The sequence below is a fragment of the Oncorhynchus keta genome, chromosome 34 (assembly GCF_023373465.1).
Source record: "Oncorhynchus keta strain PuntledgeMale-10-30-2019 chromosome 34, Oket_V2, whole genome shotgun sequence".
NCBI classification, from domain to species: domain Eukaryota; kingdom Metazoa; phylum Chordata; class Actinopteri; order Salmoniformes; family Salmonidae; genus Oncorhynchus; species Oncorhynchus keta.
Window position 1 is genome coordinate 61,742,104 of NC_068454.1, and position 26,390 is coordinate 61,768,493.

General features: G+C 43.5%; 1 protein-coding gene across 1 annotated transcript; it reads left to right on the forward strand.

The window, feature by feature from the left end:
- The first annotated feature begins 1,265 nt into the window (after positions 1-1,265).
- On the forward strand, positions 1,266-17,059 carry LOC118367455 (nonsense-mediated mRNA decay factor SMG5-like). The gene is made up of 22 exons (XM_035750957.2): positions 1,266-1,729; positions 2,604-2,702; positions 2,794-2,917; positions 6,081-6,237; positions 6,314-6,403; positions 6,549-6,638; positions 7,036-7,114; positions 7,719-7,844; positions 7,965-8,033; positions 8,247-8,467; positions 8,637-8,774; positions 8,883-9,773; positions 10,247-10,416; positions 10,615-10,690; positions 11,153-11,328; positions 11,436-11,594; positions 11,724-11,783; positions 12,902-13,061; positions 14,641-14,731; positions 15,112-15,186; positions 15,353-15,491; positions 15,810-17,059. Exons 1-22 carry the CDS (start codon positions 1,665-1,667, stop codon positions 15,891-15,893), a joined length of 3,339 nt encoding a protein of 1,112 aa, XP_035606850.1. The 5' UTR covers positions 1,266-1,664; the 3' UTR covers positions 15,894-17,059.
- The last annotated feature ends 9,331 nt before the right edge of the window (positions 17,060-26,390 follow it).

Sequence of the window (26,390 nt, forward strand, 5' to 3'; positions counted from 1 at the left end):
TTTATCATGCTGAAACATGAGGTGATGGTGGTGGATGAATGGCAACATTGGAGGCAGCTTATGGTAGAGAAATTAACATTAAATTCTCTGACAACAGCTTTGGTGGACATTCCTGTTGTCAGCATACCAATTGCTTCTCCCTCAACACTTGTGTTGTGTGACAAAACTGCACAAAGTGGCCTTTTATTGTCCCCAGCACAAGTTGCACCTGTGTAGTGATTATTCAGGTGGTTGGATTATTTTAACAAAGGAGAAATGCTCACTAACAGGGATGTAAACAAATGTGTGCATAACATTTGATAGAAATAAGCTTTTTATGAATATATTTTATATCAGCTCAAGAAACATCGGACCAACACTTTGGATGTTGCGTTTATATTTTTATTCAGTGTAGAAAAAACAGCCTTTTTTGAACAAACACTTAACTATTTTCCCTCTTACTAACTGACTTTTCTGATAAGTACTTTATTGAGGAAAAATGTACCTACTATGACTGTGATATGTGGTTTTCCAACCTTGCTATCTTATTACTGCAGTGGGCATAATCAGGGTCACACAGTGTTTCTTGTTGGTTTTAAACAAATCTACTTTGAAACAAAAGTATACACCTCACACACATGGTTATGGGCTTAAAAAAAGAATACCACTATACCATGTCCGATAAAGAGTTTAAATGTATTCAATTTTGAGTTTGCATCCCAAAATTACACTTTATATACTGTACATCACAAAATTGTTTGACATAGAAACACCAGATTTTCATATTATTTTTAATGAATTATGAAAAAATATGAATAACATTCCACCCGTGAGGCCACTAGGTCATTTGACTGCTGGAAAGGGGACGGTGAATGAACTAACTGTAAGTCGCTCAGGATAAGAGTGTCGGCTAAATGCCTAATGTAAATTGGTTATGACTCTTATTTCATTTTCATGACACTGAAAATCTTAATCAATAACCATTGGTTACCCGGTTATTGTGCCATGCAGCCCTAATCACAAATATATATATACAAACGTTTTACATTGCCAGGGATCACAAACCTACACAAACAAATGAATCATAATGACTTGCTGTCTGGCAATCTAGCTAGGTGTCCACTAGATTCTACAGCCACAAATATTAGTATTCTTTTTTTCTTTTTGGTCTTAATTTAAGTTAGGGGTCATGCATACGGTTAGCCGTGTGGTAAAGGTTAGGGTTAAGTCATATTTTAATTAAGAGAAATTGTATACATGGCGGAGGACATGACTTTGTAGCTGTGGTAACTAGTGACGGTCCCGCGCGAACGTTTCATGAGAAGTCTCGCGCTGTTCAGGCGGTCGCTGTTTAATGGCCGCCCTCTTACTCGAAGCAATGTCTGAAACGGGGAATAACACAAGGAACCCATCGGAGTGTGATAGCTGACCGGGAATTAACAAACATACTGTGCCATTCCCTCTCCTAAACGGGTTCCGAACTGATGGGCAGTGTGGGTGGTGGATTGCCAAGCGACATAAGATACGCTAGCGGGAGAGGAGAGAGCTGCTAGCTAGCTAGTCAACACAGTTGTCACTGCCGGTGGGGCAAGCCCGGAGCAACCCTGACAAGAGTGAGGTTGAAGAGGGTGGGAACGCAGACTCTGTTGGACTGGAGCGTGTGACTCTTGGCACCAGATGCTAACATGAGTGGACCTGGGCAGGATAGCGAGCCAGAGGCAAAAGTCCTCCTCATCAAGCGGCTATACAGGTGAGTTAAATGCCTTTTGCTGGGAAACATTACATTGGCTGTTTTTTAAAATTGTATTATTATTATTATTTTTTTGTACATTAGCTAACAGTAGTGAAATAAATGGATAGCTAACCGTAGCTAGTTTGCTAACTAGCTAGCCATCTATTCAACTTGCTAGTTAGCTAACTATCCAGTCACCTGTCTGTCTGTGACTTGAATCAGCTAACTTTAGCTAGTTAACTGTCCTTCGTCGAAGGACAATGACATTTTACGAAGTAGTGGGACATTTTCGATAATGTGTTTTAAATAACCAGATGTAGCACAGTGGGAACTTATGGAGCGGATAGCTAATTAGCTATCCAACGTTAGCTTCTAAACAACTGAACAGTAACAGTACAGTAACAAGTTACTGTGCTATTAGCTAGCTAACTTATTCCTGTGCCAACTTGCTCTCTTAATAACGTTAGTTGGTTAACTAGTTGTGATAGTTTCAGCTGTCAGTATTGTCACAGTACTAGTTACCTGATAGGCCTACCTTGTTTGCTAGCTAGCTACCTAGCGAGTTAGTTAGTTATTTAACAGCTACGATAACTAGAAGCGTCTTGCAGAACATCACCACATGAATAATGTCGACTGGCTACTTTTAACATGCATAGCCTGGCCTAGTTAGGGAGAAACACCATATTTCACAAGCCTCTTTAGATTTACCTACCTAGTTAGGTAGCTGTCATGTCAACCATTATCTCAGTGTGAGACATGACATTTGATAGTTTCCAGTTATAGCAGCTAGCTAACATTAGCTCCCTACATTGATAAGAATGAGTTTGCTCATTCCTCCAATGATCATTACCAGTGATTCATATGCCATAATAACTGTATCTTGCGTGCTCAGGGCAGTGGTTGAGTCGGTACACAAGCTGGATGTCATCATTGGCAGCAAGTCATCGTACAGGGAGGTCTTCAAGCCTGAAAACATCAGCCTTCGCAACAAGTAAGCATTTTACTCTACTCCAACCATTGCCCTAAACACTAAGGCAAAAGGCAAAGCACTAACCCCAACCTCATCCGTCTTCTGTGCCCAGGTTGAGGGAGCTATGTGTGAAGCTGATGTTTCTCCACCCTGTGGACTATGGTCGCAAGGCTGAGGAGCTTCTGTGGAGGAAGGTCTACTACGAGGTCATCCAGGTCATCAAGACCAACAAGAAGGTACAGCATTTAAGGGTGTTTTCCCATCTAGTCCTCTTTTAAAATAACCAGTCCCCGTCCTCTTAAGTGAACTTTGTGGTAAAAAAGAAGCTATAGAACTATGTTCTCTTTGTATTCAAACTTCCTTTGAATGAGGACTCAACTCTTTTGCCAGTTCACTTTATCCATGTTGTGGTCCAAGTCCTCTCTGCATTCAGATTGCTATATTTAGAAAGGAATCAAGATATTTTTTCCAACATTCACTCAAAGCACTCTCGAACAAGCCATTTTCATTCCTCAATCAGATTTGCCACCAATGCTCCTTTGTAAACTCCTCTGTAAACTGGTCATCTCTGTATACCTGTCGCAAGACCCACTGGTTGATGCTTATTTATAAAACCCTCACTCCCCCCTATCTGAGATATCTACTGCAGTCCTCATCCTCCACATACAACACCCATTCTGCCAGTCACATTCTGTTAAAGGTCCCCAAAGTGCACACATCCCTGGGTTGCTCCTCTTTTCAGTTCGCTGCAGCTAGTGACTGTACCGAGCTGCAAAAAACGTTGAACCTCGCGGTTTATACAATGACGCGGCTAATTTATGGATTGTTCCCGCTTTTATAAGATTCATGGCGCCAAAAAACTGAGCACCGTCACATAATGTGATGTAAATCGATCGCGCTCAAACTTCCCATCATTCTGATTACGGTAGTCATTTTGTCACCCTCATGGCAAAAACACGGAGAAATGCATATGATGCAGCTTGAAGGCGATCGATCTGGCTGTTGGAAAAGGAAATAGAGCTGCTGCACGGGAGCTTGGCCTTAATGAGTCGATGATAAGACGTTGGAAACAGCAGCGTGAGGAACTGACTAAGTGCAAAAAGACAATAAAGGCTTTCAGAGGGAAGAAAAGCAAATGGCCCAAAGTATTTGCAGCCACTCGACATCAGTGTAAATCGTGCATTTAAGGTGGTGCTCCGTGTTCAGTGGGAGGCTTGGATGACAAGTGGGGAGAAATCCTTCACTAAAACGGGCCGCATGCGAAGTGCAACTTATGGTCAAGTCTGCCAGTGGGTCCTGACGGCGTGGAGCATTGTCAAAAAATCCACTATCATCAACGGGTTTCGAAAGGCTGGATTGCTGCGTGTTGAAGAGGGCAGCATGAGCTCAGCGGGGAATTTGCCTCCGGGGGAAAGTGACGAGAGCGACAATGAAAACGATCCAACATCGGATGAAGCAATTTTGAGGCTATTCAACTCCGACACCGAAGGAGATGGTTTCAGTGCACAGGAGGAGGAAGATGGTGACCAATGACTTTCTTGGTAGGCTACTGTTTACTGCTATTAAAAAAAAAAGAACATTTTTTGTTAAAGCCTATTTATTTTTGTTACACGCCGTGTTTCGTTAAAGCCTATTTATTTTTGTTACAAGCTGTGTTTCGTTTAAAGGCTGTGTAAAGTTCATTTGTTTCAATGTACCGGTAGGCACCTGCGGCTTATAGACATGTGCGGCTTATTTATGTACAAAATACATATTTTTTAAAATAATTCAGTGGGTGCGGCTTATATTCAGGTGCGCTTAATAGTCCAGAAATTACGGTACATTCAAATCAAATTGTATTTGTCACATACACATGGTTAGCAGATGTTAATGCGAGTGTAGCGAAATGCATGTGCTTCTAGTTCCGACAATGAAGTGATAACCAACAAGTAATCTAACTAACAATTCCAAAACTACTGTCTTAAACACAGTGTAAGGGGATAAGGAATATGTACATAAGGATATATGAATGAGTGATGGTACAGAGCAGCATACAGTAGATGGTATCAAGTACAGTATATACATATGAGATGAGTGTGTAAACAAAGTGGCATAGTTAAAGTGGCTAGTGATACATGTATTACATAAGGATGCAGTCGATGATGTAGAGTACAGTATATGCATATGAGATGAATAATGTAGGGTAAGTAACATTATATAAGGTAGCATTGTTTAAAGTGGCTAGTGATATATTTACATCATTTCCCATTATTAAAATGGCTGGAGTTGGGTCAGTGTCAATGACAGTGTGTTGGCAGCAGCCACTCAATGTTAGTGGTGGCTGTTTGTGGCTGCTTTGAGGGATGTATGTTGTCAAGTGGTGTTGCTACTATACTGTGTTGTCATGTGTTGCTACCATGTTATGTGTCTTAGTTCTCTTTATATAGTGTTGTGGTGTCTGTTGTGATGTGTGTGTGTGTGTTCTATATTTTTAATGCCAGTCCCTGTCCACGCATGAGGCCTTTTGGTAGGCTGTCATTGTAAATAAGAATTTTGTTCTTAACTGACTTGCCTAGTTGTTTAAAAAATGTATATATGAATGAATAACTGCGGATTAAATAATGCTGTAATTGAAAATTCTACACCCAATGTAGAATGCCCCTTTAAGAGCTAGAATAGATTTGGACCTTATGTTGTCTTCTCACACTTCAAACCCCACAATCAAATAGTGTATGAAACTCTCTTATAGGTCACATATTGCAAACAAATAATCTGAACTAAAAACTCCACCTTTTGGAATGTCTGTGCGTTCATGACAACCGCTAAACAATATCCAAAAACAGCACATTTTTCCGCGAACATGCACATAATCTTCTCACTTGTGGCACCAATGTGAGGGGTCACGGCAGTGTTGCAGTAGTGTTTGTAATCACAAGCAAACCTGGGGAGCATTGCCCTACAAAATGGAACCGGAGCACGGAATTCAAGTGAACCGAACTCCGACCTCCTCTGGAGACTGTCTCAGTTCGTTTCGAGTGCTCTTTTAAGGGGTCTGAGTTCCCTTTGTAGTGTTAACACGGCACAACAAAAATTATGCAAACCGCACTGAGTTCTCAAATTTGCTAAAAGGGACCATGTGGGAAAACACCCTAAGTTATTGGGGAAATTTTATGACTCTGGCCAATAGTGCTTCTACACCTGAATTACTTGCTCTTTGTGGTTTTAGGCTGGGTTTCTGTACAGCACTTTGTGACATCAGCTGATGTAAGAAGGTCCTTATAAATGCATTTGATTGATACAGTGACTGCTGAGCTTTCAGACATGCCCACTTTATCTTTCCTCATGCCCCACACAACCCTTTTTTATTTCTAATCTCTTCTTATTACCTGGCCCCGTCTTATATCTCCATGTCTTCTGCAGCACATCCACAGTCGCAGTGCCCTGGAATGCGCCTACAGGACTCACCTGATAGCCGGCGTGGGCTTCTTCCAGCACCTGCTGCTCTATATCCAGTCACACTACCAGCTGGAAATGCAGGACTGCATTGACTGGACCCATGTCACCGACCCCCTCATCGGTGAGACACACACACACACTCAGGTCAGCAGTATCTGTGATTGACAGTGTATAAATGATTGTATTTGTTATTGTAGGTCGGAAGAAGCCGGTATCAGCCACCCTTAAGGAGATGGAGTGGGCCACAATGGCCTGCCATCGCTGCCTGGTGTACCTGGGAGATCTAGGTAATACAAACTTAATCTTTCTCACCAAAGATATTTGAGACAACCTTATTTGTATGACCATGGAATTGCATTCCCCAAATCCAAATCACATTGATTTGAATGTACAGGAGAGGTTTACAGGAGGTTGTTTGAATGTTTTCTGCAGCCCGTTACCAGAACGAATTGGCTGGGGTGGAGGCTGAGCAGCTGGCAGAGCGGTTCTACCACCAGGCCCTGTCTGTCACTCCGCACGTAGGTGAGTTGACAAGGTGTTACCGCCCCTCCCTTTCACAGCACATCAACCTCAGTTTTTTACACTAACCGGTTTACTCACACCACACCACCATCTACAAATTAATCACTCTTGTTATATTGCCCACATAGTGATGAACTCACACAGCACTTATTGATTTGAGCTTTATTATATGACTGGTCAAAGGGGGCATTCAGGAAGGGGGCATTCAGTAACTGTTAGCGGGCCAGGAGAGGGCATTCAGTCTCAAGAAATCACTGATCCACATTTGAAACGTTCTGTCTTTTTGAGAGGGCTTCATCAGTCGAACTGAAAGTCAACATTAAATGGCCACTGCTAAAGGAAAGCGATGTCTTTAGTGTGCCATGATACTGACAAGTGTTTGATGTTTTGTTTTCAGGAATGCCTTTCAATCAGTTAGGTACACTGGCGGGGAGTAAATTCTACAACGTGGAGGCCACCTATTACTACCTACGCTGGTGAGAGGTGACTTCAACACGTCTAGATTTACTGCAGCACATCCACAGTCTATCTATGACTGGTCTGTAGACTAAGCTCTAGCTGTGCTATTGTTCTCTACCTCAGTGGGGCAATGTAGTCACACTGCTGGGGAGAAATATCTTCATTGCAACATTTCATATTTGGATCACATTCAGTAGGCTTTAAATAGGAGACATGTTTTGAAATGGAAGAGGTTCTGAAACCAGTCTGTTAGGAGAAAGCTGCCAACATCAGAGCCAGAACTCGTAAAAAAAAGACTCGCAACCAAGTGGTACCGGGACGATACCAGTATTGCAATACTCGTTAGTAGTGGAAAGGATACAAAACACAAAGCGGATTTGAACTTCTTTAGGAAAACAGCCCTGATGTTGGAAAGAAACATTGTTGTCATCCAGTCAAAATTATTTTTCAAACTATAGCACACAATATTTTACATACAGCAGGTTTTTAAAGGACCACAGAGTTGGGTCTGCTTCGTGTTTTCATTGCCATGGAAAAAAATATTGCGATACTGGTATCGTCACACCCCTACCACAAAGTACTGACCATGGTTTTCTCCTCTATGTTCCTGTGTTTGACCAGTATACAGTCGGAGACTCCCTTCGAAGGGGCCTATGGGAATTTGAAGCGTCTGTTTGATAAAGCAGCTAAGATGTACCACCAGGTGAAGAAACAGGAGATGAAGAAGCTGTCTCCCTCACGGCAAAGGTCAGTCTGGTTTCCTCAGACCACAGCCCTGAAATGACAAATCACTAAGTCAGCATTGAACAAGAATTGAGATGGTCCTCTTTGAGATCCTTACTGTTTCCTCAATGGTTTTCTCTCCAGATCCAAGGACATCAAGCAACTTCTAGTGAGCTTCATGTACCTGCAGAGTCTACTGCAGCCCAAGAACAGGTTAGGATGTTCACAATTCACCATTTAGGCCCTAGTCATTTATCTCAATAGGAACCTCAACATTTGGTCCATATATGACACAGCTATCTGATGATAATAACAATTGATTGAATTGTTATAACCCCCTTTGCTCAGTTTCAAAGGGCTTTCTATTGTCTGTTGGGTACCGTGTTTGTAATGTCTTACCATTTCTCTCTTCCTCCCTGTGAGTAGTCTGCTGGAGACAGAGTTGACCTCTCTGTGTCAGTCGGTGCTGGAGGATTTTAACTTGGTGCTGTTCTACCTGCCCTCGCCGCCACACGGCCACGAGGCCACTTCCCCCAGCGAGGAGGAGCATGAGGAACACGAATCGCCCTGCGCCCTGCTCCCCGACGCACTTGTCTTCAAGATGGTGGTCACCTGCCTCATGGTGGTGCACAGCCTGAAGCGGGGAGGTCAGTAAGAATATAATGTCATATATTGTTTTGCAATTCGCTTTTCAAACAGTACGCTCAAAGGATGTTGTCAGTAGCCATGTGAGGATAGTGACATACTGCAAGGGAGAAATAAGGGGATATGGTGTTTTGTTGTTTGCAAAGTTGACATGTTGACTTGTTTGTGTAGGGTCAAAGCAGTACAGTGCGTCAATAGCCTTCACGCTGGCCCTCTTCTCCCACCTGGTGAACCATGTCAACATCCGCCTGCAGGCTGAGCTGGAGGAGGGGGAGAGCCAGGTGCCCCCGCTGCAGAATGACAACACAGGTGAGAACTACTCCCAGCTTTACCTCATGATGCCTAGACACTACTCATGTTCTCAGTTAATTCTCTGAAAAAACGAATGGAACAATAATGACATTTGTTTGCTCCTAGACGACTCTGAGTTGAGAGACCCGTCTGACCCGTTGACCTCGGAAGAGAGGCCCCTGCAGAATGGCTCCCTAGACCATGAGGAGGACGAGGTTGGCCACTGGAGCACCGTGGCCCAGAAAGCAGGCGTCGGTGAGCGGAAGGCAGAGGAGGAGAAACAGAAGCAAAAGAAGTACGCCCGCCTCTCCATGATGCGCCGCCGCCGCTGCGCCACCCGCAAAGAAGACGAGAGCGACCTGAGCGAGGGTTTCGAGAGCGATGAAGAGGAAGAACAGAGGGGCTGCACCGACTCCGGGGACGGCGCCTCGGGACCCTCACTCACCCCCTCCACGCTGGGAAAGGAGAGCAAGAGCAGGAGGGAGCACCTGACAGAGGGGACCTGGGAGAGCGCCTCGGAGGAAGACGAGGAGGGGAGCACGGCCTTCGACGTGGAGACCGACTCGGACATGAACAGCCAGGAGTCCCGCTCCGACTTGGAGGATATAGAGGACTCGGAAACCCCGGAGAACTTGGACACACCTCCTCGGGGGGAGGTGCAGCCTGAAGACGATGATGATGATGATGATGAGGAGGAGGAGCAAGCCGATCCCAGGGAGGACGGAGACGGGGACACCCCTCCGGCCACCAATGGCCCACTCCTGCCCAGCGACCCCAGTATCAGCAGTAACCTCCAGGCCATGTCATCCCAGCTGTTCCAGGCCAAGCGCTGCTTCCGCCTGGCACCCACCTTCAGCAACGTGCTGCTGAGGCCCCACAGCTCCGCCACCAACTCCACACCCAACCCCACTGATCCAGACGCCGCCTTCACCACCCCCTCCCAGGAGACCCCTCCTCCCCCGGGGGACTCACCCTGCGACGCTTGCCCCGGCACTGCCAACGGAACCAACGACAATGGTCAGTAACCTGCCCACACACATTGACGCTGTGTTGATTACTATGTGGTTTTTGTATAGTGCAGGATATGATGACTTTAAAGATTTAACTTTAATATACCAATATAATTATGTAATTCCAGTCTCTTTTTAGTCTTTCCCAATGACTCCATTGAGTAACAGCACATCGCTAAAATATGCCCTTTTCTAACAGTACATCTGAGGTACTGGGCCGGCAGGGTAGCCTAGTGGTTAGAGCATTGGTCTAGTAACCGAAAGGTTGAGCTGAGATCCCCGAGCTGACAAGGTACAAAATCTGTCATTCTGCCTTTGAACAGGCAGTTAACCCACTGTTCCTAGGCCGTCATTGAAAATAAGAATTTGTTCTTAACTGACTTGCCTAGTAAAATTAAGGTAAAATAAAAAATAAACCCCCTAAGAAAACTAGGGTGTAGATTAAACACATGTTTATTTATTTTTGTCCATTCCCTGTAGAGGTGGATTCCGATTCAGAGTGTAGCGTGCACAGCAACCAATCAGTACACAGCGAGAAGACCCTGTCGGAGAGACTGGAGATTCTGACCAATCAGGGGCTCATCCAGGTGGTCAAGGTGTTTGTGGATTGGCTGAGAACCAACACTGACATTATCCTCATGTGTGCACAGGTAAAGGGGGTATATTTTTCACTGACCTAGAAGCACAAACAGTATGCATTGACAAATCTCATTTGCATCAAATTGGTCAAATACGAGTTAGTCTTTGTATCAGCTGACTTAGGGCAAGGGTTTATAGTCTTCATCATTGTTGGTGTTTGTTTCACTGTCCATATTCCACTCAATGTAATTCCTTTACTCTGTCTATAGAGTTCTCAGAGCCTATGGAACAGACTGTCTGTGCTACTCAACCTGCTGCCTGACGGGAGCAAGATGCTGGAAGCAGGCGAGTTACTAAAATCACCTGTCCTTTTTATGGGTTATTAATTTGCGTTTACATTTTAAATTTTACCTTTATTTAACTAGGCAAGTTGGTTAAGAACAAATTCTTATTTGCAATGACTGCCAAACACTAACAACGCTTGGCCAAATGTGCGCCGCCCTATGGGACTCCCAATCACGGCTGGGTGTGATACAGCCTGGAATTGAACCAGGGTCTGTGACGCCTCTTGCACTGAGATGCTGTGCCACTCGGGAGCCCGTTGTGGAGGCTTGAGTTGGCCAAATTCCTCTCTCCCTCTCACATTATATTTCTCGTTCCATCTGTTCTCTTTTCCTCTCCTTTGGTTATTTTAACCCATGTTCTCATAGATGAAATTCCAAATGTGTGTCTCATTCTGTAGAGCAAGTCACGTCTTAATCTCGCTCTCTGTCTCTCTGTCTTGCTTTCTCTTTGTGTGTATTTTAGAGCTGGGTCTGAACACTGAGGTGACGGAGCTACTGAGTGAGTGTGAGCAGCCTGGCCTGGTCCAGTCCCTGCTGCTGCCTGAGGACCTGGCCCTGCGACACCTACCTGCCCTCAACCTGGCACACCGCCACCTCGACTACTCCCGCCCCAGACCTTCCCTCAGCCCCGTACAGGAGGTACACGCACCTAGCTTCCCTTAGACACCCTCCCTCACACCCTCACTGTTTTTCTGCCCTCTCTCTACTTTACTATCTCACTCGCTCTCTTTCTCTCCCTGTCTCAGTGTGTGGTGCGTGTGTGCTGCATCCGCAGCTTTGGCCACTTCCTCACCAATCTCCAATGCAACGTACTGCACTTCAACCCGGAGGCGGGCATCTTCACCAGCATCAGCCAATCGGAGCAGGACAACCTGGTGCAGCAGGCCAAGGCCCAGTTCCGCATGGTGAGCGGCAGTTGAATGAACCAATGAGACCAAAGCAGCAGCTGTCACTCTAGTTTCAGTTTTTGTTTCACTTGTGCAGCTCCAATAACTGCAAAGTATTATCTATTTCAACACGGTTTGTGAGTCCAGGCAGAGGAGGAGGCTCGACGAAACCGCCTGATGAGAGACATGGCTCAGCTCCGCCTACAGGTCTGTCTTCTGGAACATTCCATTCTATCATAAATCAAACACTGTCAATCTAGCTATCTGAGGCTATACTGAGTGTACAACACATTAGGAACATTCCATTTCCATGATGTACTGTAGACTGACCAGGTGAATCCTGGTGAAAGCTATGATCATTTATTGATGTCACTTGTTAAATCCACTTCAATCAGTGTAGATGAAGGGGAGGAGACCGGTTAAAGAAGGATTTTTAAGCCTTCAGAGGGTGAATGGGCAAGACAAAATATTTAAGTGCCTTTGAACGGGGTATGATAAGTGGCAGGCGCACTGGTTTATGTCAAGAACTGCAACACTGCTTGGTTTTTCACTCAGCAGTTTCCTGTGTGTATCAACAATGGTCCACCAGCCAACTTGACACAACTGTGGGAAGCATTGGAGTCAACATGGGCTAGCATCCCTGTAGAACGCTTTTGACACCTTAGAGTCCACGCCCTGACGAATTGAGGCTATTCTGAGTGCAAAAGGGGGGGGTGCAACTCAATATTAGGAAGGTTTTCCTAATGTTTGGTATACTAAGTGTATATGTCTTAATTTACTTTCGCACCCAAAACCTTGAAGTGAAATTCATTTAGATTTCTGTTTGATAGTTACGGTGATGCCATTGAAGTATATTACTTAATGTTGAATGTACATGTTCAGGGCCTCCCGGGTGGCGCAGTGGTTAAGGGCTGTGCCACCAGAGACAATTGTCATAGCGTTGTGTACATGTTCAGTGCCCTCCGTAATTATTGTGAAGGTGAAGCATTTTGTCTTTTGGCTCTATACTCCAAGAGTTTGGATTTGAAATCAAACAATGACTGAGGTTAAAGTGCAGACTGTCAGCTTTAATTTGAGGGTATTTTCATCCATATCGGATGTACCATTTTAGAAATGACAGCACTTTTTGCACAAATTTGGGGACAAATTCACTTGTGTAATTATAGTAGTAAAAAGTTCATAGATTTGATTTAAAGTCCAAATGTTTGGGTTATAGAGGCAAAAGAAGATGAAATGCTTCACTGTCCCAATAATTATGGAGGGCACTGTATTATCCCCTCAACATCCCATCAAAATAAGCAGTTTGTCATGTGTCTTCCCTGCAGTTGGAGGTGTCTCAGCTAGAGGGCAGCCTGCAACAGCCCAAGACCCAGTCCTCCATGTCTCCGTACCTGGTACCCGACTCTGCCGCCCTGTGCCAGCACCTCAACCTCCTCAGACATCTGGCTGGCAGTGGCTGCTTCATCATCATCATCCCCCGCACAGGTGAGCACAGCCCCATGCCCTGCCTGGGTAAATAAACCCAGTGTTGGACTGCATGGCTGTGGATACGTCTGTTTGAGTGCAGTCATTATTTAGAGGTTTCTCTCCAGAATTACATGGAGATAAAATGGTGATAAATATGATTTCTATATTGCCGGGTTATTGAACTATATGGGGTCCAGATTTGAAAATGGTTATTTACAGGGGGGCCAAATATTTTATTTGGGATTATTCTTATAAAGGACATTTAGTCTAATTAAATGTCGCTAAAAGTTCATTTTAAGTGCTTTAGGATGAGCCTAATTCAGTGGATGAAATTGTTTAAATAATGGAACACATTTGTACTTATAACACAGTTGACCTGCATCACATTCATTTCTACTTTCCTGTCCGTTTTAGAGACAACTTCATATTTTGTTTTTGTTTACTCATAGGAAACCTTTTATGTATGGCATATCTCAGTTGACCAGCATCATATTCTGTTCTATTTTCTATTTATTTTTCATTTCGTTCTTTTCTGTTTAACTTGGAAACCTTTTTATTCATGTCATATCTGTCAACTAACTTTTTTATTGTGGGTAGTTCTCTTTCCCCCTGCATCAGTAGAGAATGGGTCCCTATAACAAACTGCACCACCTATGTGGGGACTTAAACTCCTCAAATCTTGTTGCATAGCTTTCAGTTTATCTAAAAACTCGGCCATCACGGGAGTGATCTGTACTGATGACTGAATATAGTTGCGTAGTGTAGGGAAATCAAAGAGAGAAAAAAAAAATGTATTGACTTTTTTTCAATCGTCAACTGTTTTATCCCTCCCCTGCACTCTCAAATTAAATCCATTCAATTGATTGAAGATGAAAAACAAACATCTGATACGGACTGTTCATCAAGCATTTTCACTAGATATGTGTTGGCTTTCTTGTGGCGTCAATCACGGATAAAAGCAACTATCTCCTCTCTAAGCTAACACAGGCTGCTCTCTTGAGAGCATTATTACCCTTGCTTAGCCACCAAGCATCATTATGTAAAAGTAGATCATGATGCTCAGCAGACCACAAAAACAAGCGATGTTGCAGGCTAGATGTTGATTGGATAAAGTTGATGTCTGTGGTGTTAACTCCCTGCTGAGTTCAGCGAAAAGCATGCTCTAGTCTAGTGTATCAGGCAGTGTAGTGATCTCATCTGCTGGGAAGAGCCGATAGGCGAGCTCGGATTGGCTAACTGGTATGTTGGGTGATTATTATTTGACAGCACTTAATGGGTGGGACTACTGGGAAACAGATTCTCCCATTGGAGAATATTGAACAAGGGCTCATTTTGGCTCTAAACATCAGATTTTTTTGCAGGATAAAAGAAATCTGAATTGATCAGAAGGCCATTCTAAATTGATAAACGGGCCAGATCTGTCTGGCTGGCAGCCAGTTGAATAGCCCTGCTATATTGTTTCGACATTGGCTATTTGCTGGCTATGTTTTGTAAGTTACCGAGGGGACGACTGAAGCTGAGTTTGTCTTTCTAGTTAGAGTATGAAATTAATAGATGACAGTCAACCATCATGTTTTAACTTTGGTATCTGCCTCAGTGATTGATGGCCTTGACCACCTGAAGAAGGAGAATGCCGGAGCGAGGGACGGTATCCGCTTCCTGGAGTCTGAGTTCCGTAAAGGCAACAGGTATGTCTGTCTCAACCCTCAAGTGTGACGTATGGTAATATAGTGGGCCACATTTAATATATGACAACCACAATCTGCCAACCCATCACATTAAAAGGAATATGTAGAGTTGACAGTTCTCTGAATGAAAAGATAGACAGAAAGAGATAGAAACGCTAGAGCCAATGATACACAGGTCCTTTTATATCAATGTATCTCTCACGTAACCAATTTTCAAATGAGCTGGCTGTTGTCCTTACTATTTCAGATCTTAACAAAACAATGTTTCTAACCATAACCCACTCTTAATCTGTGATCCAGTAAACTAAGAATAGGCTGCGACCCATATGGACAAAGACACTTGATGTTGTAAACCCCTCTTCTGTCCCCCTCTACCTCAGGTACATACGTTGCCAGAAGGAGTCGGGGAGGAGTTTTGAGAGGGACAAGCTGAAACGCCAGGACATTGAAGCCTGGTGAGCCTCCATTAGTCTTTCTGCAGTCTCTTCATATGGCCACCTCTCAATACTTAGCATTCTTATACAAATGCTTCAAAAGTGGTAAAAGATTTATGAAAGCTATCTACCAGCGGTAAAACACCTTCCCAGTGTTAACTGTTTCCTTATGTGTCCTGATTTCTAGGCATCTATACAAGACTGTGGACAGCTGTCGTCAGCTGACCGTCTCCCAGAGCAACGGAGACGAAGACACGGCTGGTATGGTCACTATTCTCACCGGTCACTCAGTGGGGGACCTGTGTACCCGCTCTACACCCATGAAGGTATACACATCACAAATACAATCACTCACTCAGTTCTTTAGGCTCTCCAGCAACCACTGTTGGTATGGACAGCTGGTCTGACTACCGTGTATCCCTTGGGTTGTACAGTATTGCTATTAATATTTCCCTGTTATAAAATACTGCCATTTTACCATGGTCAAGATCTTTGTGGAGAACCAGAGTTCTTTCTAAGAGAAGTTTGGCATGTTCGACCTCCCCCATTCATCCTTCCGTGATATTTTACCATACGTTGTATGTTCATTGGTGTTAGAAGAGTTGACGTCTTACCCTCTATTGTCTGTGTCTCCTTGGAAACAGTCGGCAATCCAGGCAGTGGCGACAGCAGGCATGGAGCTGAAGAACATTGTGGAGTTCTACCGTCAGTGGAAGGAGATTGGCTGAGAGAGTTGAGCGGGCGAGGTCGGCATGGCGGACAGCTGATCACACACTCACTCCCTCTCTCTCTCCCACTCTGTTGCTCTGTCTGTATCTGTGTCTCCAAGGAAAATCAACTCTAGGAAAGGAAGGGGGGAGGATGAGAGAGAGAGAGAGAGGGTGGAAAAGTAAAGCAGTTGAAGGAAAGAAAAAGCGAGACACATGGGCAAAGGGGGCAATAAGAAACGGCAGAAGACCCCCAAACATAAAGAAGCGATCCCAGAGGTTGGTGAGAATTAAGTGTGGATGCTACACACATAAAGTGCCCCTGGTTCACATCATAACCAGGCATATACTGTTTATGATAGAAACGAGTACATTACATGTCGAGAGAGAACCACTCATACACATTCATGCTCAGTTAAATCCATTGGTTTAGACGTATAGAGCAGTGTTTCCCGTTTCAACCTCTCCCTCTGTGTTGTGAAGGTGGGACTATGTCAGCCCTATGGCTAGCTGGGTCTGGTCTGGTAAGGCAGGGGGATGTGGGGTAAATCCCAGAAAGAGAACATCTCTAGCGTGCCAAGCGTTGAGGCTATCCACACATCGGAGTCTCGTAGCTCATAGGGTTCAGGTCAATGGACGTACACTTCTCCAGGATTGTTTTCTTTCCTATCAGTTTTTTTGCGGTGTACTTTTTGTGTCCCGTGACTAATGTATTGTGTTATCTGTGTAAGACGAGGAGGAATAATGACAGGTTGTGCCCTGCTATTGTTTTAATTTGGATTTTATTTTTGTACCCAAATATACTTTATTTTGTGTTTTTGTAAGCTGTGCTGAATACACACAGGAATGAAGTGCAGGGGGAGGGATGGGGTTGTCTTGTATAGTTTTCCTAAACCAGTCTGCTAATCCTTCTGTTCTCAAAGAAATAGTCCTGACTTTTGTGTCATGGTGCCGTTTTAGGAAGAGGTCGACTCGGGTGGGTCAGCTTTGTGCTGTTAGATATTATGGAGTCCGGGGCCTGCGGCTGTCCCAATATGGCGGTACAAGGTGTTTGTGTTTTGACCCTTGTGAACTCCATATATATCCCATCTACCATCATCACTAACTGTCCCATCATGCACAGTGCAAAAGAACTCTGTATATGTGTGTGGCCACGCATTGAACAATAAAATGAACTAATTTTAAAATGTATTTTCTTATTTTCACTCTCTTGCAGAAACTATTTACAGTGGCAACTTTTTCAGAGCTTTACACAATTCATGACAAGGCACAGGACTCTCTGAATTGGGAAAGCAAACTATTTGAACTGAACATACTCATGACTGCACACTAATGACAATAATAGCCATTGTTTCCGTAAATTGAAGAACTAATCCAGAGACAACGACTGACCAACATTAAAATGAAATGGTGTGTATCAAATAGTCCGGGTAGCCATTTGATTAGCTGTTCAGAAGACTTATAGTTTGGGGGTAGAAGCTATTGAGAAGCCTTTTGGACCTAGCCTTACCGCTCTGGTACCGCTTGCTGTTTGGAACACATTTAATGTTTTTCAATTTATAGGTTTGTTTCAAAACACCCTTACCTATTGAAATATGGTAGTTCTGTTACACTTTGCTCTCAAACTTCTGAACCCGTTCAGTGCAGCCTGGCTCATCCATCAGTCTCGGTCCTGTGAGTAGGACTCTGTGTGCCATCTATCCTGCTCTCTTCTGTTGAGGTCTCGTGCCCCTCACTACCCTGGCTGCCTGGGCCTAATGCCCACCATTCTGCATGGAATGGCAGAGCAAGACCAATCCCCTGGCAGCTGGGTCAGTGCCACCCCAACAGAAGATGGTTGGCACAGCACAGGGCTGGCCCACTTTCTGGTGATGGGGAAATGAACAGTCCAGGGCCTGGTTTCCCTAAAGCATTTTAAGGTGAAATAATGATAGCAAAAATGTGTAGAATTTTAGGAATTGGCTTTAAAACTGCAAAATGTTCTCCGTCTCATGGCAGCACATTTTTTTCTCTGCCCTGTGGCAAAAAGTGTAGAATTGCAGGGAATTCACTTTAAAAAAGTAATAATTATGGCTGTGTAGAATAGCATTAGGAAACAGCATTTTGATTTTCTCTGCACCATGGCAAAATGTGTTGAAATGCACATTTTGGCAGTGCCCCGTGGCCCCCTTGACCCCAAATGCGGTAGTCTGGCCCTGGGGGTGCCGAGGGAGGATAAAAAGTCCTAACAAAGCATTTTGTCAATGTGCCTCTCAGTCCATGAAAAATAGGCTCTGCTTTTCATGTAGATTTGGTTCAGTTGGAATATTAAGAAGTGACCTGCCACCCTTGACTTACTGAGTGAGAATTTCTGAAGAATTTAAACTTTGCCCAAATTATTATGGTATTGAAAAGGATACAGATAAAAATCATCACCGTTGATATCACCCAATCGTCTTTGGAGCTGTTTCAAATATTATGTAATGTGAAAAACTTTGAAATGTGGCATTTTGATTAAGAAAATGTTATATAACTGTCTGCATGTAAAATAGAAGTATGCGACGATATGGGATGCCTTAAGGCTTGCTCTCTGCCTTGTCTCCTGATTCTCCATAACAATGTTTCTTTCTTGTCCCCATCCAATCATAACGTCGCTGTGTGCGGAGGGTGGGATTTCGACATTGGGGCTACGGGTTTGCGGTGTTTTTATTCGCCTGTGAAGGAATGCAGGACATAGACCGTTTATACAGATTTACACCAGCCTCCAATGGTCAGGATAACCGGATTTACGATGGGAAAATAGTTTATTACAAGCAACAATTGTTCATTTTGGTCAGTGACTACATTGCTCCAGTGAAGATTTGCGCTAATGAGCTCACCGCCAATATAAAGCTGAAAGGTTTGACTTTGTTTCTTTCTCTTACCTTTGCTGTAGTGTGCTTGTTACAATGTAACAACCTATCTCATGTGTAGGCTACTGGATGTATTTATTTTGTACCTGTGCGCGCGTGCGTTTGTGTGTGCGCCTCGAGTTTGTAGGAAACTGGAAATCCTGAAAATGTTCTCTCGGAAAATGTCTCCACAGAACCAGACTTTTCAGCTATTATGCAAATGATATTATTAAGTAGCCTATGTATCTTGTCACTTAAAATATCATTTTACTTTTTGTATTCATATTCAGTTTGTATTGATGAAATTGGCAGTGTAGCCTGTCATGAGTGTGTAGGTGTTTTATTGTCAGAAGTGTGACAGATAGGCCTCCATTGCGCCCGAACAAAAGGCAATTTGCCTATAACGATTTTCTTACAATGTGATAAGCTATCCGATATGAAAATTAAGACCAACTAGTTAATGAAAACAGATTGGAGATCCAGTACTCCTGTTTCTTGGAAAGACAACATACGGTAAAAACGCGAACGGGGGAACTTTCTTGGTCTTCTTCTGGGCAGGTGCTGTGTAGAAACCTACTAGGATAGACCAGACACCGCCTATAGTTCAGCGAATCAGTCCTTCCCTGATTTCACATTATATATATATTTTTTATTTATTACGCAAGTCAGTTGAGTACAAATTCTTATTTACGACGGCCTTCATGGGAACAGTGGGTTACCTGCCTTGTTCAGGGAGCAGAACGACAGCTCGGGGATTCGATCCAGCAACCTTTCGGTTACTAGCCCAACGCTCGAACCACTAGGCTACCTGCCACATCGCGGCTCTTTTTAGGGAATATTCGCACTCCACATGCCCGACTTCCACGGTAAGTGTTATTCTCTTGGGAAAAATAGATCCCAATATCTCACCAGAAAGTTTCTCTCTGAGATTGTCTTTTCAGCCTGTGCCATAACTGAACAGAACTGCTCATTTATCTGTTTGTCTGTGATTGTTGTGTGTCTGCCTTTACCATTTCTCCAGTATTAATGTCATATGAATGTGACTCCAGGCATTGTACATTCCTATAAAACGGCACATTAGGATATACGATTGAGTGCTCTTTGAGAAACGGTGTCCAATTGTAGCATCTTGTGTGTCTCATGAAACTATGCACTCAGCATTTATTTTTTCTTTTGCCATGTTCATGTTGTAGACAACTTCAGAGCAATAAATTGAGTTTCACCTTCTGCCCTGCCTCTGGCGCAGGGTGTTAGTTTGTTCCTCTACAATGGTACGGCGAGAGACCGGTAAGGACAGCTACCTTGCCCTACCTAGGCAATATGAGTTAAACATTTCATAGACCATATGTAGATCTCTTCCCTACATATCTGGTTGGTCTGGTCTGCTGTTAATGCCACTCTTTTGCAATGACAAGTTGTAACTTGTTCCATGTGACACTGTTCTTATGGTTAATCACAGATGATCATAAGTGATATTACTGGTTGACACCACACCTGCAGCAAGGAACTGTGTGACCCTGTTTAAATCATGTCCAATGCACTGTGAGAGAGTCATTCATCAGTTTGTAGATTGGTGCAAGCAAAGGCTCTGTTACGCTTTCAACAATTTATTCATGTTGGGTCAGTGATTACAGGAAAGAAGCGACACGAGAGGAAGGATGCATTTAAGAAAACACAGATCTTACTCTTACTGAACATAACAGATGATATTCCAATCCATTTATCACTAGCCTATAATAGTGTCATGTGGCATAGTGTGCATTTAAAGTCCTCAACAGACCGCGTTAATGAGTACTCCATCTGGGTCAATGGGAGGGTCTGATAGTTGGTTCAGCTATACATGGAGTTATTTGATGGATTCACACCTTCTGCAGTACAGTACGGACATGAACCGGTGAATCCTGTGGTTCAGGGTACACTTGACCGTCAGTCATATTGTGTGTGTGTTGAGGTGATGTCTTCCATGTTCCATTTCCAGTGCACACTGTACAGAATCATGCAGCTAGATGTCAATGCAATGTTCTATGGGGCGAACGATGTGCCCTGTTCTTGTTTGCATAAAACGGGCATGTGCCCATGTCAACATGCTCCCCGCGTAGACTTCTTATCTTCTGCCGAGTTACAGTGCCTTGCGAAAGTATTCGGCCCCCTTGAACTTTGCGACCTTTTGCCACATTTCAGGCTTCAAACATAAAGATATACAACTGTATTTTTTTGTGAAGAACCAACAACAAGTGTGACACAATAATGAAGTGGAATGACATTTATTGGATATTTCAAACTTTTTTTAACAAATAAAAAACTGAAAAATTGTGCGTGCAAAATTATTCAGCCCCTTTACTTTCAATGCAGCAAACTCTCTCCAGAAGTTCAGTGAGGATCTCTGAATGATCCAATGTTGACCTAAATGACTAATGATGATAAATACAATCCACCTGTGTGTAATCAAGTCTCCGTATAAATGCACCTACACTGTGATAGTCTCAGAGGTCCGTTAAAAGCGCAGAGAGCATCATGAAGAACAAGGAACACACCAGGCAAGTCCGAGATAATGTTGTGAAGAAATTTAAAGCCGGATTTGGATACAAAAAGATTTCCCAAGCTTTAAACATCCCAAGGAGCACTGTGCAAGCGCTAATATTGAAATGGAAGGAGTATCAGACCACTGCAAATTGAACTTTTTGGCAACAATGCAAAACGTTATGTTTGGCGTAAAAGCAACACAGCTCATCACCCTGAACACACCATCCCCACTGTCAAACATGGTGGTGGCAGCATCATGGTTTGGGCCTGCTTTTCTTCAGCAGGGACAGGGAAGATGGTTAAAATTGATGGGAAGATGGATGGAGCCAAATACAGGACCATTCTGGAAGAAAACCTGATGGAGTCTGCAAAAGACCTGAGACTGGGACGGAGATTTGTCTTCCAACAAGACAATGATGCAAAACATAAAGCAAAATCTATAATGGAATGGTTCAAAAATAAACATATCCAGGTGTTAGAATGGCCAAGTCAAAGTCCAGACCTGAATCCAATCGAGAATCAGTGGAAAGAACTGAAAACTGCTGTTCACAAATGCTCTCCATCCAACCTGACTGAGCTCGAGCTGTTTTGCAAGGAGGAATGGGAAAAAATGTCACTCTCGATGTGCAAAACTGATAGAGACATACCCCAAGCGACTTACAGCTGTAATCGCAGCAAAAGGTGGCGCTACAAAGTATTAACTTAAGGGGGCTGAATAATTTTGCACGCCCAATTTTTCCGTTTTTGATTTGTTAAAAAAGTTTGAAATTTCCAATAAATGTCGTTCCACTTCATGATTGTGTCCCACTTGTTGTTGATTCTTCACAAAAAAATACAGTTTTATATCTTTATGTTTGAAGCCTGAAATGTGGCAAAAGGTTGCAAAGTTCGAGGCCGAATACTTTCGCAAGGAACTGTATAAAGTCATCAATTGAGGAAGGTCATGTGACGAGATCACGAGCCAGGGAAAGAATGTCAGAATTCAGGAGTTGGGCGAGAGAGTGGAACAGAAAGAGGGAAACGGGGGAGAGAAGCTGCGTATTCAGAAGAGGTGGGGTTAAGGGGAGGTGGAGAGGAGAGAGGGAGGACGGAGGGGAAGACATTTGAATATTTGTACATTTAGAAACACGATGGTAGGGGAACTGAGGATGGCCACTGGCAGTCACTCTATTTAGAGTGCTTGTTTTCCCCTTGTTTGCTGTATGTGGCAACCATTACCATGCTCTTGCACACAAACAAACAAAGTCGGACATTCACTGACACTTAAACAAACACCTCTGACTGAGGGTTTAATCTACTTCTCACATTCTTGTTACTATTTTGCACAATTGTATAGTATTTTAGATAGAAAGTCACGAATGATCAAGTCCTTGCCAATACATGATTCAGAAGAGAAATATGTTGCTACTGTGCAGAACAGCCTTGTGAGTGGGTGGTGTAGTTGAGATTGGGTGGAAGTGAGCACATGAAAAGTGGTTGGCATCACAGAGGCCCATGAGCAACACCTCCAAAACCTCCCGTTATTCGACTACAACAGAAATAGACCAACAGAATTCCCATTCTATTAGTTGATGGAGACAGTGGAGGATGATGAGGGGGAAACGGGTCATAATAATGTCTGTAATGGCACAAATGGAATGGCATCAAATGCATAGAAACCATGTGTTTGATACCATTCCGCTGATTCCGCTCCAGACATTACCACGAGCCCGTCCTCCCCAACCTCCTGTGTGTGGAAGGAGAACGAAATTTGAATCGGAAAGGACCGCACACTGTTAGACACACCCAGCATCCAAACTGACATGCTCAGTTTCACCATTGTTTCAGATTCCAGGCTATACATCTGTGCTATTCATAAGTTGTTTTACTGGTTGTGAAAGAACGGTGCAGTTTAAAAAAAAAGTAAGCTGAGAACTATCATCTATGCACTCATTGCAGGGCGCTCATTGTCATGAGATCTAATCAGATAGACCGGTCTTCATCAGGACCAAATTTGCAACATGAACTTGCTTCTTGGGGTAACTCAATTAGTAGAATAAGAATGTGTGCATGCAGGTAGTGCCATCCCAAGGGGCACACGAACCCCCAACAAAAACATCTCTGAGTGTCCAAAACATTAGGAGCACATTACTAATATTGAGTTGCACCCCTTTTGCCCTCGAACAGGCTCAATTCGTGGGGGCTTGGACTTTACAAGGTGTCGAAAGCGTTCCACAGGGATGCTGGCTCATGTCGACTCCAATGCTTCCCACAGTTGTGTCAAGTTGTCTGGATGTCCTTTGGGTGGTGGACCATTCAGCAGTGTTGCTCCTGGCAATTACTACCATACCCTCTGAATGGCACACATACACAATCCATGTCTCAATTGTCTTAAGGCTTAAAAATCCTCCTTTAACCTGTCTCCTCCCCTTCATCTACACTGATTGAAGTGGATTTAACCAGTGACATCATTAAGGGAGCATAGCTTTCACCTTGATTCACCTGGTCAGTCTATGTTATGGAAAGAGCAGGTGTTCCTAATGATTTGTACACTCAGTGTATATCATATCAATATGTGCAACCCACTATCAAAGCTTATTGTGAAATAGACACTAATTACTTGGATTGCAACGTCATACAGAATTCATTATAATATAATTCAAATTGAAGAGGCAATAATTGGGAGCACGTTAGACTTTGAAGTGACTTGAGTAAATCTGTGAGGAACAGGAAATTAGTGGTGTGCAGGTCACAAATTATTATTTTTTTAACAACCTTTTTTACTGCCTCGGGAGATGTGTTCCTAATGTTTTGTACACTCAGTGTATGTTTTAAATGAAGACTTTGCTTATTGAAACCAGCGGCACGCTTTGCAAACCACACACTGATACGCACAGCCTTGTATTTATCCAAATCATTGGCACCTCGACTTCACCCCTCTTTCATTGATATGATTATCATGCATGCAAATTATTCACCCTCTGTTCTCAGCCCTGAACCCAGTGACCCCACTAGCATGGTTCAATGTCATAGACACAAGCTATTGTCTTGTCTCGCTTTCTCTGTGTGTGTCCGTTTGCATGTGTGTGTGCACATTTCCATGAATAAGAACTTCCAGTTCAGCATGTGTGTGTATTGAGCAGAATTGCTACTCATTTTCATAGAGCCCAGGCCAGTCTGTAACAGTCGGCCCTTGACCCTGCTCTCTCCAGACAGGGCCTCAGTCACAAAGCACACTTTGTCCCAGCAAATGTGATAAGGCCTGCAGCTGGGCCACCATGCAGTGTCCTGTCCCCTCTCACACAATGTCACATCACAGAGCCTGAGGTATGCACCCTAATGTCAGGGCAACCTCCAGGTAATATTTCACCCAGCCAACACTGAGATAAGTGCCCTGACTCTGACAAATCATCAGACCAAAGCAACTTCAATTCTGAGCCTCAGCATAGGACTTATATGAGGCTGTTGTAGTAACTGTACTCTCACAAAGAAAGCCGTATGGATGGTGGTCACAGGAGGTTTGTGGCACCTTAATTCGGGAGGACGGGCTCGTGATAATGGCTGGAGCGGATTTTAGTTTGATGGTGCTCTTTAACATACACTCTTAGAGGAAAAGGTGCTATCAAGAGCCTAAAAGGGTTCTTTGGCTGTCCCCATAGGAGAACCCCTTGAAGAACCCAAGAAGTCAATTTCTTCAGCAAAGTGCCATAAACAGAAAAGAAGCTGTGAAAGTCAGTTGATTGTCATGTCATATTATTGCATACAATCCATACGGTTTGCTTGTTCAGCACATACATGTTCCGCTGTTTGTGTGTGCCTCAGTGGCTATCACTTAATATTTCCTGTAGTGATGAGAAGTTCAACGCTTGTTACTGACTCAGATCGTTTCGACTCGTTCAGTCAAAAGTAGGACTCTTTCGACTCATTTCATTATTTTTTTATTCAGTCGTGCCCAGAGCGCGCAGGGCCCCCTACCGGCCAACGATTAACTAAAAACTTGACCGGCTCATGATTCTACAAGCCTCTCGTTCACCATAAGGGGCTTATTGGAGCTGTCATTTGTGACTTACTAAAGTGTGCTTCAAACAATGTACATTTGTGATAGCTAGGCATACAACCAGACTAGATTGTGAACGACTCTTTGCGGAATGACTTGCCTGAGAGAGGGAGATAAGCACTGCTGCAGGCCTCCAAATGATTCTTCCTCGATTTTGTTGAACAGAGGCAGGCTGTTTAGGCTTCTACAAAGCTGTATAGCTTTCAATAATCAATTAATCACATTCATTATTACACCATGAGATCAAATACCAGTTCTTAACATGTATTCTTCTCTATGCTGCATGATCTATTTTCGTGCGCGCACATATGATAGACAGTTGGTGGTTGTAGCACGTCTCTGGGACCGCTGAGCTGGAGAAACGGGTATTAATCCTGCCTTAGGACTCATCGTGGCCAACAGAGCAGATCAAACTAACGACTAAAAGGAACGAGTCACTCTGAAAAATGTATCATGACTCAAGTCAGTAAAAAAGGTCGCTCAAAAATAATAATTTGTGACCTGCACATCACTAATTTCCTGTTCCTCACAGATTCACTCAAGTCACTTCAAAGTCTAGAGTGCTCCCAATTACTGCCTCTTCAATTTGAATGATATTTGTCACGGCCGTTGAATGAAGAGGACCAAGGTGCAGCGTGGTGAGCGTACATATTCCTTTATTTATATGACGCCAACAATAACCAATCCAAACACAACCGTGACGCTATAGTGCCAACAAACAAAGACAACTACCTACCATCACAGGTGGGAAAAGGGCTGCCTAAGTATGGTTCCCAATCAGAGACAACGATAGACAGCTCTCCCTGATTGAGAACAATACACGGCCAAAACAAAGAAATACAAAACATAGAAAAATTAACATAGAATGCCCACCCAAATCACACCCTGACCAAACCAAAATAGAGACATAAAAAGCTCTCTAAGGTCAGGGCGTGACAACATTGAATTCTGTATGACATTGCAACCCAAGTAATTAGTGTCTATTTCACAATAAGCTTTGTTAGTAGGTTGCATGATATACACGGTGTACAAAACATTAGGAACACCCGCTCTTTCCATGACATAGACTGACCAGGTGAATCCAGGTGA